The sequence below is a fragment of the Puntigrus tetrazona genome, chromosome 10 (genome assembly GCF_018831695.1).
Source record: "Puntigrus tetrazona isolate hp1 chromosome 10, ASM1883169v1, whole genome shotgun sequence".
Classification (NCBI taxonomy): domain Eukaryota; kingdom Metazoa; phylum Chordata; class Actinopteri; order Cypriniformes; family Cyprinidae; genus Puntigrus; species Puntigrus tetrazona.
Window position 1 is genome coordinate 13,609,945 of NC_056708.1, and position 13,990 is coordinate 13,623,934.

At 38.6% G+C, this 13,990-nt stretch overlaps 1 protein-coding gene across 1 annotated transcript; it reads right to left on the reverse strand.

Annotated features, from left to right (window-relative positions):
- Positions 1-2,199: 2,199 nt before the first annotated feature.
- On the reverse strand, positions 2,200-12,924 carry ripk4 (receptor-interacting serine-threonine kinase 4). The gene is made up of 8 exons (XM_043251135.1): positions 12,569-12,924; positions 9,142-9,433; positions 7,150-7,298; positions 7,006-7,055; positions 5,964-6,122; positions 5,610-5,722; positions 4,866-5,109; positions 2,200-4,585 (listed from the first exon to the last, which is right to left on the reverse strand). The coding sequence occupies exons 1-8, from the start codon at positions 12,748-12,750 to the stop codon at positions 3,303-3,305; spliced, it is 2,472 nt and encodes an 823-aa protein (XP_043107070.1). The 5' UTR covers positions 12,751-12,924; the 3' UTR covers positions 2,200-3,302.
- Positions 12,925-13,990: the final 1,066 nt, after the last annotated feature.

The following is a 13,990-nucleotide window of genomic DNA, read 5'->3' on the forward strand; positions in this document are numbered from 1 at the left end:
TTATGTGTACCGCAATAAAGCTAAAAGGAGATTATCAATGGTGAAAAGCTTTGAATAGTTAGACGCCATATGAGGCTGAGGCAAAGATTTACAGTCTTTACAAAGGCACGCCATTTTCCTACTCAAAATGGATATTAGGTGATATGTTTTTTACTTCTGTCCCCCCACAGCCTCGTTTTTATTCGAGTCTAAAAATATATATGGCGCTTCCCTGACTAAGTTCTACAGCACCTAAGTCATTCGTGAGACAAAATAGATCGCAAAACAGAAAAGAAACAGAACCTTGTACTCAGATAAATTGCAGAGATGAATCTTATACGCACTAAGCTACTGAGCTGTTTTGATGCAACCTTCTAACTTTTCTCAGTTTTTAATAAAAGGTGCTTTTTACCTTGGAATGTGCATATATAACTTAAACTTTATCTTTAACAGCAGTCAAGATGTGTTTATGGGACTAACAGTAAGTGTGTTGTATATAAAGCTCTTATTCAAGAGTCACATTTAAGTATTTTGTTATATCACTGAAACACAAAATGATGTGACGACATCTGATGGCGTTGACAAATTTGCCATTTCTTTCACAAAACAAATAGTTCATGTAGTAGCCATTTTTTCAGTTGATGCTAGACGCTAATGGAACCTGCTTCAGGACAATAAAATTATCTAAATATTTCAAATCAAATCATGTTTTTGACAGAGGAAATTAGGACATTAACATTAGGATTTTAAATATTCTAAAACTATAAAACCTGGCAGAACCTGTCTGACAGCAACACACTCTGTAGAGCAAGAACGTGTCAAGGGGGTCCTTTTTAGTGACAGCTGCCCCTGATATTACCTGATTTTATTACACGTTAATGAATGGTGTTCTGATGGTGTTCAGACGCAACTTTGAGACCTTATGAAACATGCATGTGTCACTGAAAAACAACCTTGTTTTGATAAGCGATATTAAGTGTTGCTTTTCATAAAACACAGTCTTTTTCATTATTTAAAAACAAAAAATAAATATTTCTTTTGTTTGAAAGCATATTACTGATTGAACCCTCTTCTGTGGACACGCTGTTCTAGATAAAAAAGCTTTGGAAGCAGAATTATAGTGCAAACTATTTTTAAATATTACGACAAATAAAATCTTATTTTGACTAATAGAAACTCTGTCAAAAGAGATACGTAATCCAACGGCACAGCAGTTGCAAAATGCACAAACTACAAAAATGCACACACTACAGCGCCTAAAAAAAGAGAATGTTTTTATGAAGTTGCACATTTACTTCTATTTTTCCACAAGGTGGGGCATGGGAGAGGGAGAGGAGGGCATCAGGTTGATTCATTTATGTATTCAAGGAAGAAGAATGCAGTTCAAGTCAGATCTTGCACAGAAGACATCCTCAAGGAAACACCTGTATGTTCAAGGCGTCACAGTCTATTACTCACCCTGACATCACCCATTTCAGAAGCTTGTTTTAACAATTTGCTTTTCGCACTGAAATTTCATCACTTCGGTTGTACAGAGAACAAAATCCTTATTTTATAAAATTTCCTAATTTTTTGATGTTCAACTGAAAAGAACATTTCATGCACCAAGTGGGCCACAAACGGCAGCAGATAAGGTTTAGGGCAACAACAACAACTGTGTTCTGCTCTTTCCTGTTTGCAGAGTTAGTCAATGTGTAACTTTCCATGAGATCAACAGGGTACAACTGTGAGTGTGTGCCGTGTACGTCTGACAGCGGCTCATAAATCAGTGAATTCATCAGCTTTCCGCAAGCACAGGTTCTGCTAGCCGCTGACTGGTGTTTGTACATGTCCGCGTGTGTACGCATGCACGTTCAAACCCGTCGCTGCGCTTTAAAACATCACCTCACAACCTGTCACACGAGTCATACCAGTTTTAAAGAAAAAAAAGTGGAAGAGGCTCCATATCGTGGCTCCGCCGCTGTCTTTTTAAGATAATGAGGTGGTGGCAGTGTGTGTCATACACTTAAGAACAGTAAGCCATTGTTTTAGGCCTGTTGTTTTTCCTGTGATAAAAGTTGCAGACTTCCTGACGTTAAGACAAGTCTATTTCGTCGGTTCTAAGTACGTATATGTTGCACATTCACTTAATTCAAATAAAGGTCACAGTATAGGAGTTTTGTGGGAAAGATAATATTGATATTGAAGTCAGTCTTAACAGGCAAAAATACAGACAACATATTTCATATATGTGATGCACTTTAATTTTCCATCAAATATAAAAGTGTGCAAATATAAAAGTGTGCAAACACAATGAATAAATGAGAGATTTTTTTTTTTTTACAAAAGGGAAATGACGAGGCAGCTTTATCAACTTATTACAAAAGTCAAGATAAACTTGAAAAAGGTGTTGGCGTTGGATTACTGATTGGTTTGCTACGGATGATTTTGTTTTATACAGATGCAAATGCATGGATGCTAACAGCTATTGTTGTTACTATTAACTATTAAATCGCATTCAAAAAAACCCAGAGTTCAACAGCAGTTTAAAGACCTAGCAATTAAGAGGCTGTCTGTTCCAGACAGTGAAGGGTAATGACGGCTACGCCCCCACTGGCATAAAACAGGGCTCGGCGCAGCGGTTTTACAGAGTGATGAAAAGATAAAGTGGTCTTAGGAATGAGCCAATGGCCTGAACATGAGGGTACATGGGATACAGCCTTCCCCCCAGACTTCTACCCACACCTGTGATCCTCCTGAGGGCACATTCCCATGGAACGAGCCAAATGGCTTTATAAAAGCACATTTCTTTTTGTGCGAACCATTCTAATTAGATAATTGGCCTCAGAGCGTTGCCATTTCTGTTTAAATTATAGCTTTGAAGTGCAATATTAAGCTGATATAGGGTGAGCTTATTCTAATAATATGCTACAACAAAATGTCTAAACAATTATGGGGTTGCTTGCACTGCATCAATCACTACTGCACTTTGGTAACAAAAAGAAGACAATGATATTAAAGACATACAACAAAAAAAGTGAATTTAAATGAGGTACAATATCTACATTACCGATATATATATATATATACACTTAAATGCATTTCCAATCACAAAATAACTCTATTATTAGGTAGGAAAGCTAATGAGAGCCCAAACCCTGAAGGAAATATCTGTCGATGTTTCAATAAATGAGTACTTACAATATGTACATTAAATCCCAATGGATAAGAAGTCCAGCATCTGTCAGTTTTTGCAATGTAGGAATGATAAAAAGGGAGAAAGAGTCTATGAGCATTTTGGCAAGGGTTCCTGAAGTCCATGAGGTCAAACCCCGCTAGGACCCTCAACAAAGCGCCGATTCGCTCAGAGAGTCTACAGGGATCAGTGCGCCATCAGTGTTTTTGTGGGTGGTGAGTTTCAGAACAACTACTTTCCTCTGGAGTTTTGTTGGCGTGAGGGGGTTCGGACTCTCCGGCTCCGATTCCGACGTGTAGTCCAGCGAATGTTCTCCGATGGGCCGCGGAGATAGCGGCGCAGCATCAGCTCCACGTTCAAGCAGGACGCAGATGGCGTCTTTGTAGCCGCCGCGTACGGCCAGGTGGAGCGGAGTGAATCCATTCCGGTCTTGGGTGTTGGCGACGTTGGGGCAGCTCTGGAGAAGTTCTTTGAGGATTTCGCAGTAGCCGCTCTCGGCAGCCAGGTGGCATGCAGTGCGAAGGCTGTGGTTGGAGCTCTCAGGGTCGGCACCCTCCGCCAGAAGCATTTTAACTGTCGGTAGATGGCCTTTTTGCGCAGCCAGGTGCAAGGCGGTGCAGCCATTGGCCGTCCGGCTGTGGATATTGGCGGCATGTTTAACAAGCAACCGCGAAGTGCTGGTGTGGCCGGTTTCTGCAGCCACGTGAAGGGGAGTGTGGAGGCCGTCGGAGGTGAGATGCACATCAGCGCCAAGCTCCACCAGGATCCGTGCCACCCGGTACTGTCCCCTTTGAGACGCCAGATGAAGTGGAGTGCGCCCATCTGACGTCTGGCCATCGACATTGGCGCCCGCCTGCTTAACCAGGAGCTTCACTATTCCCAAATGGCCTTTCCAGGCGGCCAGATGTAGTGCCGTCCAGTCGTCTTTACCTTTCACATGGACGTCCGCTCCACGACTTAGCAGGACCCTCACCACGTTCTCCTGTCCATGGTGGCAAGCGATATGCGTCGGTGTACGTCCCTGAGCGTCTATTTCGTTAATGGATGCGCAACGGTCTAGGAGTAAACGGGTGAGGGGTTCATCGCCGTTCTGGGCTGCAAAGTGTAGAGGTGTGTATTGGTCTTCATCTTTGGCGTTGACATTTGTTGTCTTGCGGCTCAGGAGAATCTCAGACACTCCCTTCATTCGCTTTTCGGCAGCCAGGTGAAGGGGCGTGGCTCCGTGATTATTGGGCAAATTAGGGTTGCAGTTGCTAAGCAGCAGAAACTTAACCGCTTCCTCGTTGGCCAGATTCACTGCGAAGTGGAGCAGGTTGCTGCCGCCCTCCAAGAGCAAGTCAACATCTTGTGGTTGGAGGATCTTCATCAGCTTGGCAATGTCCTCAGTGCGAATGGCTTCACAAAGCTTCTTCTTCTGTAACTCGCTGGAGTCTAAGTAGTGCATAAACACAGTCAAGAATGATAAAAATGAGTATAAAGAATTTTATGGTACACTGATTGGACTTTTACGATTATCAGATTCAAGTTTTTGCTCAGCATATCTCTGATGATCAATAATCCTTGCAAAATCAAATTCAAACCGAACCAAAAATCGAACCAAAAACAATATGAAAAAAATCAAACATTTAAGAAGCAAAAAGTAAAAAAGTAAAATACCCTAATGTATATAATGCAAAAAAAATGCAAGATGCTACTGTAGCTTTTCTCTTACCATTCACAGCATTTTCTTTTTCAAAGGACAATGTAATTGAGCCTTGGGACGAGAAAGCTGAGTCCACGGAGGAGATTCCTGACAGTCTCTTGCTGGTGTTGTCTTTGCTCTCAAGGCACTCTTCTTTGACATTGCTAAAACTACGAGACAAGCCGGAGTCAATCTGACACAGCAGCTCAGACAGGCTGTAGTCTTTCTCAGGTAGCATAGCTGACTTCGGCCTCACCGGCTTTTGGTTGTTAGTCTGTATGGGAAGAGAAGTAGAACAGATTTTGTAAGAGAACATTTCATCAACAATGAAGACTAGCAACGATGCTTTCATATTTTAGAAACAATGGAGTGAGCCACATAAATTATTAAAGAATAAATCACCGACTCTGCGAAACGTTTATTCAAACACACAACATTTTGACAAGTGAAAAACAGTGTATTCTTCCAAAATAAACAGTTTTTTACGCTAGCACAGAAAATAACAAAGGGGTACTGTTAAAGCTATGCAGCACGGTAGCATTCTCTGACTCTGATGAAAGACTGTCATCATGGTAAAACATTTACACTATGTACTTAGACAAATACCAAAGAGTTGCCTAATAACCGAGGGACAGGAAGTACAAATCTTATTGCAGGTCAAACTAACTGACTCATAAGAACATAACTTGCCGGAAACATAGCTTTACCTAGTACACAGCATGACAATGGAAAATATTAGTTTGAATGTGTGCATAGCAATAAATCTGATATTACCTGTTCACTGGAGGCTGGGGCAGGGCAGGGGGAACAGTCTGGTTCTGAAGAAACGGACGCTCTAGACTCGTCATGAGGTTTGGTGCACAGCTCCTCAGCCTCTGAAGTGATCTCTGCAGGAGAAAGCGAACAATGTTTCAACGAACAATGATAGTGAACTTCACTGATAGAAATACTTCCTGAAATGGCAAATCCTTATCTGTATAAAAATGTACCGCAGAGCAAGAATGGCACATTGTCATGGCAAATTATTGGTTGCCTGGCACATTCTGTCATATCAATGTTGCAGTGCAACTCTGGTTGCTGTGACTCAGCAGGTTCATTACTGGCGTGTGAGAAGTGAGAGACACTCACCTTGAAAACTGGGCCTGGCTTCAGGGGAATGTGCCCAGCATTTCTGCATAAGGGACAGGAATCCCGAGCAGGCCTGAGGACGACTGCGAGGAATAATGCTGAGATCTGGACGAACGCCCTTCACCACCTTCACCATTATGTGCAGGATGTTATTCTCTCCTAGAGCAATTAAATAACTTTCGTTAATTTGCCACACAACGGAAAGTAAAAATGAGTTTCCAAATTAAACCTAATGAAACACGCACTCAGAAAACATCTGTTTAGCTGTGCATTTACTGAATGAACACTGTTATGTCCAAAATGATTGCACTATATTTCATGTATCATCCTCTTAATTATTAACTGATGTAATTCATTTTAAATTTCGACTTTTTAAATTTTTTACTTGCTTTTATTGTTGTGATTATATTGAAGATTGTTTAGATTTTTTTTATGTAAAGCACTTTAAATTACCATTGTGTATGAAATGTACTATATAAATGTGCCTTTCCTTGACCACAAAAAAAATAAATAAATAAACAAACTTTTTTGTTAGGGAGTGTTATATGACATATTAAAAAAAAAAACCATTCAGACTAGTAAAGAGAAATCAACACTTCCCTCAAAGGCCCCTAATTTCCTATTCTGTGATTTCAACTTTCATTGTAAATCAGGATATTGTTTTTTTTTTTCTTTTTGGAAAGGGTTGTTTGGCAGCCAAGTGATTCCATTCACTGGTGCCAAGCACAACAATTTTGCCTCTATTGACTGAACTTTTTCGGTTTCATTCTTTCACACTGAATTCTTGTAACTGCTGGTTGCTAAAAAAAAAGTAAACAAAAACAACAACAACAACAAAAAAAACACATTTTCTCTTTTAGATTTACCTGGAAATCTCAACCAGATAAACACACAGACATTCTGTCACGAAGAGTCAGCTAGATTAAAATAAATGGCCAAAAAAATCCATGTTTACGGGATCTGATGTCACTGATATAAAAATAAACACACCCTCTCAATACCAAGAAAAACTTTAAGAGACTGATCTTGATGCTTGTCTCACCTTGATATGGCTTCTTCTGAGTGAGGATTCCCCAGATTACAATAGAAAAACTGTGAAAACAACACATGAGTTACACAACACTGACTTCATCATTAAAAGGTAGTTTTGACAAACTTCCAGTAACGGCGATCCAAAATGGCTGACCTGTACACGTCGTGTTTAGTGTCAGAGATTCTGTCTTTTTCTATGATTCTCTCAGGAGGAAGGTAGGCGATTGTGCCGCAAAAGCCATCGCGGCTAATATCGTCGTTCCTGGCAAAGCCGTTCCACCTCGCCAAGCCGAAGTCAGAAATCTAAAACAAAGGATTTGGCTTAATCTTCAAATCAAATTAGATCGGATTGGGTTTTATGTAAGTGTTATTTACTGTGATTTTCCAGAAAGTCACCTATAGGTGCTCTGTTAGGTGGGGAAACCCTGATTTTTCTGTAAATGCGTGCACGCATATGTAGGCGTGTGTGTGCCAGCCCTTCATTAACACTTGTTCAGACCGGTCCAGAATGCGTGTTTACATCTAGCCTTTTCAATCCAACACGACGATTCCCACCCATCCCTCGTGACACCTGCTTACTCATCTATGGGAAGGCTGGATATAAACTGGATAAGGCATGGGAAAGCTTTTCAGCCCTCAGGGAATTTTCTGGAAAGGTATGAGGGGGCCGTGAAAAGAAAATGATAGGTGTGCCCTTCCCCCCGTCAATTTTGAAATCCTTACGAATTTTCCCGCACAGATGATCTGACACGACAGAGATTAAAACTCTTGTTCAGTCGTCAACGCAGGATTAGGATTAAAACCCCTTCACGCTGACAGGATGTTTTCGTGAACATAAACACATAATGTAGATATTTATTTAATCCAAACATCATAATCATTCCTTTAAAAAGGGGGAAACGCGCCTTCGAAACGCAAAGGACATCGGTAAAATGGTTCATGTGACATCAGGGGTTCAACTGTAATTTTAAAAAGCTATTAGAATACGTTTTGTGTGGAAAGAAAGCAAAAAAATCACAGTGCTGTTTATGTGCAGTACACAACAGATGCATACTGAACTAAAGAACGCTCATTATGTTGATTAGGTTCTGGTGCACTCTTTGACCGATGTCCTTGCTACAGATCTAGACCTGGGTATTTTTGTCTACGGAGGGATCTCAGATTTGGTCAAAAATATCTAAATTTGTTTTCCGAAGATGAGCTAAGGTCTCAAAGGTTTGAAACAACATGAGGGTCAGTAATTGATAACAGAATTAATAATTTTTTTTAACTATGCCTTTAAGATAATTTAACAGTGTTTCCCAAATTAGGGTTTATTAATGAAAATCTAATGGAAAAATTCTAAGTTAAAATAAAACATAAAATAACACACACACAAAAAAAAAGAAATATTTTATTTGTTTACTTAAACTTAAACTTAAATTAAAATCTCTTTGGAAAATGTGTTCATTTTAACCCTTAATAAATAAGTTCATTAAAAATAAATTAATTAATTAATTGTGAACAAATAAACACAATAAACAAATAAAAAAAAACATTTTGTACATTTAATGAATTGTTGGATTAAAGGACACAAAATCTCATTTAAACCGTTTTAGGGGTTTTTTATGTTTTTGTATTTGTGTCAGGTTTTTTTTTTTTTATTAAAGCTGTAGTCTGTAACTTTTGTGTTCAAAATGTACAAAATTTATATGATAAGAAAGTACGTGTTTTTAGCTTGTCCTGAATGACTACAGCACACCTATAATAAAAGTGTTATATTCTCAAACTATATTAGACTGGTTCGGGTACGTACTCGAGTAGCCCAGTACCTGCATGATTTGTCACAGACATAAATAGAGAGAAGTAACTCCATCTACAATATTGTTCCAAAAGATGCACACAGGTCTGTTTTTTAACAGCTGGGGCGCTAAAAGTAACAGACTGCAGCTTTAAGCATCCCATGTACTTGAAAGACATGTAAAAATCCAAACAAGAAAACTCCAAATCAAATCAGTGCAGTTTACCCAGACGGTGATGAATAACTCAAAGCTTTAAAGCAATGAATCAGCTGCGATCGATTCTTTGGAAGTTCTAAACCATGAGCAATAAGGTCATCACCTTTACAGCAAGGAGTCAAGGCCTCGTCACGACCAGACGTGCTCACCTTGATGTGGTAGTGCGCGTCCAGCAGGATGTTGGCAGGTTTGAGGTCGAGATGTAGAAGGGGCGGGTTCATGCAGTGCAGGAAGTTCATCCCCACCGCCGTCTCGTGGATGATACGGAAACGCAGCTCCCAGGGCAGAGGCTCAGAGGCCAGCAAGGTTTCCAAAGAGCCCGTCTCCATGTATTCCATCACCAGTCCCTGCGGATCGCTGCAGATGCCGTAAACGGGGAGGATGTAGCGGAATTTAGCCGCCTCCATCTTTTTGGCCTCCTCTAAAAGTTCGGCACGCTCCCTAAACGACAAAAAAAACGAAACGGTTCAAAGTCGCACCTGTCGTGGAATGTAAATGCCATTTATTTTGTCAGGAATGTTTTAACATGGGAGGGATCCAGTTGGATTTTAGCTGGATAACTTGCAACACGCCCCATTAATTAAAAAGATCATAAAGAAATCACAGCAAACAACATGGGAAGGTGCTTAAACCCGTTGGACCTGAGCACATGCTGACTCACTGATATTATCTGGAGGCATTTTATGAACAATAACACAACGTTTTTTAGCTATGGGCTAAATTTCCTTCATGAAACACAGACAGGGCATCTCAAACAAATAAAATGCTGTTTACATTTATCTGACATTATATTGTTAATACATTTCGGTCTTTAACGCCGATAGATAAAAGGGTTGTATGAATGGCCCTTTTGTACTTTGTTATTACACAACTGCTTTAATTAGTAAGTCAGACAGAAGTCAGACATGTAGGTCAAAAATGGACTTACAAAAGACATTTTAATGAGTTTACAATCTGTTTGCTTAGTTAACAGCACCAAGGGAAGGCCAAAAGGTCTCTCAGCCACGTAACTCAAGAAATCAAGCACAGATTTTACACAAAAACTTGCGACGTCAGTAAGTCTGTGATTCACATTATCAGTTCATTGATTCTTTTATTACTCATATCACATCAATGATTGTAGAACTCCAAACAAAGTGATCACGTAGTGCTCCGTCAATTTTAGCATGTGCTAAATAAATTCATTAAAATGTACTAAAATGTATAAGAATGTTGCATTTTATTTCACTTTATATATATTTATATATTACACTAAAATGTAAATGAGTGTATTCAATAACAAACAAAAAGCAATAAATACGCAAACAATTTCATTTTAATATATTTACTGGTCACAAAGAAAGAAGAAATTAAAACTATTTAATAAAAAATGCTGTATTTTTTTTAATTTAAAATATCTACAAATATACAAATAATTATTATATAAAAATACACGCAAAAAAAATACCCAGGGCAAGCAAAATTCTTAATAAATTAAAAATACCTTCAAATGTAAAAAATAAACAAAACAATAAACAATAAATGAAGAATTACTTTCCACTTTATAATGCTAACATTTTCTACTTATAGTTTTAGGAGCGTTGAGGGAAAGCACACCTTTTGAAAAATAAATAAATAAACAATCATTTCATATTAATATACCTAATGTTCACAAAGAAAGTCTAAAAACACCTAGAGTTAATAATGTCATTTTTATGCACACAGTGCTGATGTAAATGAGCCTTAAGAAGGCTGAGGGAAAACGTAATTCGTAATAAAGTCTGGTGGGAAACAGTTGTGCGGTCCTGACGGGGATGGATAAGTGGGAGGTATAGAGTGAGAAGATTAAGAGGGAGTGCGGAGGAACACTTAAAACTACCCATTCTACTGCCTCTACACCGTTCTGTTCTGCCACCCTTTTAAGCTCAACAAAAGCAGTTCTTTTCTTAAAAAAAGAACTGATCCAGTTCAACCGGTTTGCCAACTCTGCTAAAGCGGAGGCCTGATGGAGCACAGGAGGACAAAGCCTGCTTTTAAGTCTGTGCCCTGTTTAGATGGGGGAGGCAAATTAGAATTCTTGTACCTTCAGATCTCATGTGCTGATAACCTGTTGTTGTGGTGAGGGTCACATGGAACATCTATCAGATTCTTTTATTTTTTTTCCTCCACAAGCTTGGTGACGCAAAGTGACATCCGCATGAAGATTTCAAAAGCAGGTTTTACAGGTGGACGTGCTAGATTACAGCTGATGCCACCTTGATAACCGTGCCTGATCAAATCTTCTTGCATTAACAACCAGTTGACGCATCCCTTTGTCAAAATAATTCTCATATTACATATCAAAGTGCTACATATCAATAGCGCCTGTTCTACATAAAAGCCAGAGTTCAAAAGAAATGCATAACAACACACTCAGTGGGTATTCATGCTCATATAAGGCTATTACGAGACTTTAAAGAAAATTATTAGTCACGTGCTGGGTCATGCTAGAGGTGCAATTCAGTCTAAACTAAAATAACAATGAGGATAACCAATCTAAATATTGGTATTTTCATGCAGATGGTTTCAGAAAGAGCTCTATATCACATTAGGGTGTCATTTATAAATAGGTTGACTAGTGACTCAGCAACATCCACAGCAGACTTACACCTCTGGAACAATTTAAGTGATTTTAAATACATTTACAAGACTTGATTTAAAGTGCAATGAGAAAGAATGGAAAATGCAGTGTACACTAATGTAGCTGTTCATAATAAAAATATTAGGGCAATGTATATATGTATCTGCATATACATACACAATCCAGCATTTAAAAGTGTCTGTGTATTAATCAGAGAATCCTACGATGGCTTCCACAAAAATATTAAGCATTAGAATGATTTTATATATATATATATATATATATATATATATATATATATATATATATATATATAAAATTTACTTCAATTTATAAATCAAAGTATAAATGAGGTGCCCCATTCTGAGGTGCATACATTCTGATAATAATAAAAAATATGAAATATAAATATAACCAGATATATTTCAGTGTGCATTCCAAAGCTCTGGGTAATTCCTATGTATGGAAAGTTACTGGGAAACAAAGCTCACGTACAGCCACTCCTTATCATGTTAAGACAGTTACAGTAAAGTGGAAAATGGATGTAGTGTAAATGGATGCTGTAATGTGTATGTATGTATATTTTGTGAGGCGGGGGTCATAATCATAGCTCGAGGCAGTATATTATTGCAGTTTCCTGAGACAACACATTAAGGGGCAGCGTCTTTTTGCATGCCAGCATAACAGAATAGACACTTAACGGCATGAACATTCACTTTACCTAAAACACATGCACATGGGCAAAAAACGGTTTAGGATTTAAATTTATAGCATTTAAAATAAATACTGTATAAACAAACCAACGGTCGTCAATTAATATCGAAACAAAACTGAGGTTAAAGCATATCTCCAGTCTGACAGTTGCCCTTCACATGATTGTGGTTAACAAACAGACACACACACACATTCACACACCTACTTTAAACACGCTTCCAATAAGTTTAAAAAACTGAAAAACACTGACAAAACTAACTTACTTTTCATCTGAATGAAGGCTAGGAGGGCACTTGATCGCCAGCCATGTTTTCCACTGCATATGTCGTACTTTGTACACCTGTCCGAAGCCGCCGGAGCCAATCTTTTCCCAACTCCCAAACTCTGAAGCGTCAAAAGTTTTCAGAAGTCCCATAATCCCTGGGGAATTTTCTGGGACGTCCATGTTTCAAGCTCTTTAATACGATCCAATGCAATCTGGATTCTCTTTTTCTCATGAAAAGGTTTTCCGTCAAATAAAAGCAGGTTGTGAGCGGTTCCTTGTTTTTTTCCCTGTCTGTACAGACGGCTTCAGTCTGGCCCTACCCCTCTGTTCAGGTAAGGGGTGGGAGGGGCATAATGACATCATTTCCTGAGCCTGGAACACACAAAGTGGCACAGTTGACAAGTCCTATGACACATATACCTGTTTATAAGCTAAAGGGCACTGGTGACACCCATAAAGCACTGTTTCAACTTCACTGCATCTAATATAGTGCCAGAAGTTACAAACATCTCATCTTTCTGCTTATGAAGCCTGGGAACTGTATTGGACATGGTTATCCAAGCTTAAGGAATGCTGGTTATCACCCAATACCTTTACAACCTGAGATCACAAGAATGTTAAAATCGTCTCTTAACCCCCTGGAGAAACATACAAGTTCTCTAGGATTACTCAACAATGTCCTGGTTATGTGATACGGCTAAAATGAGTTGTGTGGAATGTCAAAAATCATCGAACCTATTCATAGACGTGTTTATATTAGCCAGAGGTTCAGGCATGCGTGAACTCAATTTACGTTAATCTACACATAATAGCTTCAGGGTAACATTAACTCGTTTTACACTGACCTGATTCAGTTTACATCCACCAGACCTTCAAAAATCACCTTGCACATAATATTCTCATGCAGTGTTCACGTAAAAGTGAGTCACCGGCATACTTTTTTGATTCACTATGACTCAATGGATTATAAGTGAGGTAATTGATCTTAAATAAATTGCAAATCTTTCCCTTCAGGTTTTTAAAAAAAAAGCCATGTAGTTTGTATTTGTGTCATTCGTAACCCATGGGGATATTTGCCTTATTAAGCCTACTTGAATACATATTTGATACATAAATGTGTGAGTTTTTACAACCTTGAAATAATCAGGATGATCAAAACCATGTGGCAAAATCTACTACACGTCTTCTGTCATCATCTGATTGATAGTTCATCCTTTTTAGTAAGAAATACGTTTTACTTTAATTCTACGCATATCTCTCAATCCCAATCAATTATGGTATTGCATCTTAATTACGAACATATATTATTGAGAGTGACAAGTCCTAATATTTATATAATAAGTGCTAGATATTTATAAATAGCTTTTATATTGCAATGTACTGCTTTATCGCTTTAACAAGCTGTATCGAATTTCCATTA

Excerpts from the sequence above, each read along its gene's own strand:
- ripk4 (XM_043251135.1), bottom strand. The coding sequence starts at position 12,750 with ATGGACGTCCCAGAAAATTCCCCAGGGATTATGGGACTTCTGAAAACT. Across the intron at positions 9,434-12,568 it reads AGCCTTCATTCAGATGAAAA|GGAGCGTGCCGAACTTTTAG; the intron begins GTAAGTTAGTTT and ends TTTGTCGTTTAG. Across the intron at positions 5,110-5,609 it reads CCCCAGCCTCCAGTGAACAG|ACTAACAACCAAAAGCCGGT; the intron begins GTAATATCAGAT and ends CTTCCCATACAG.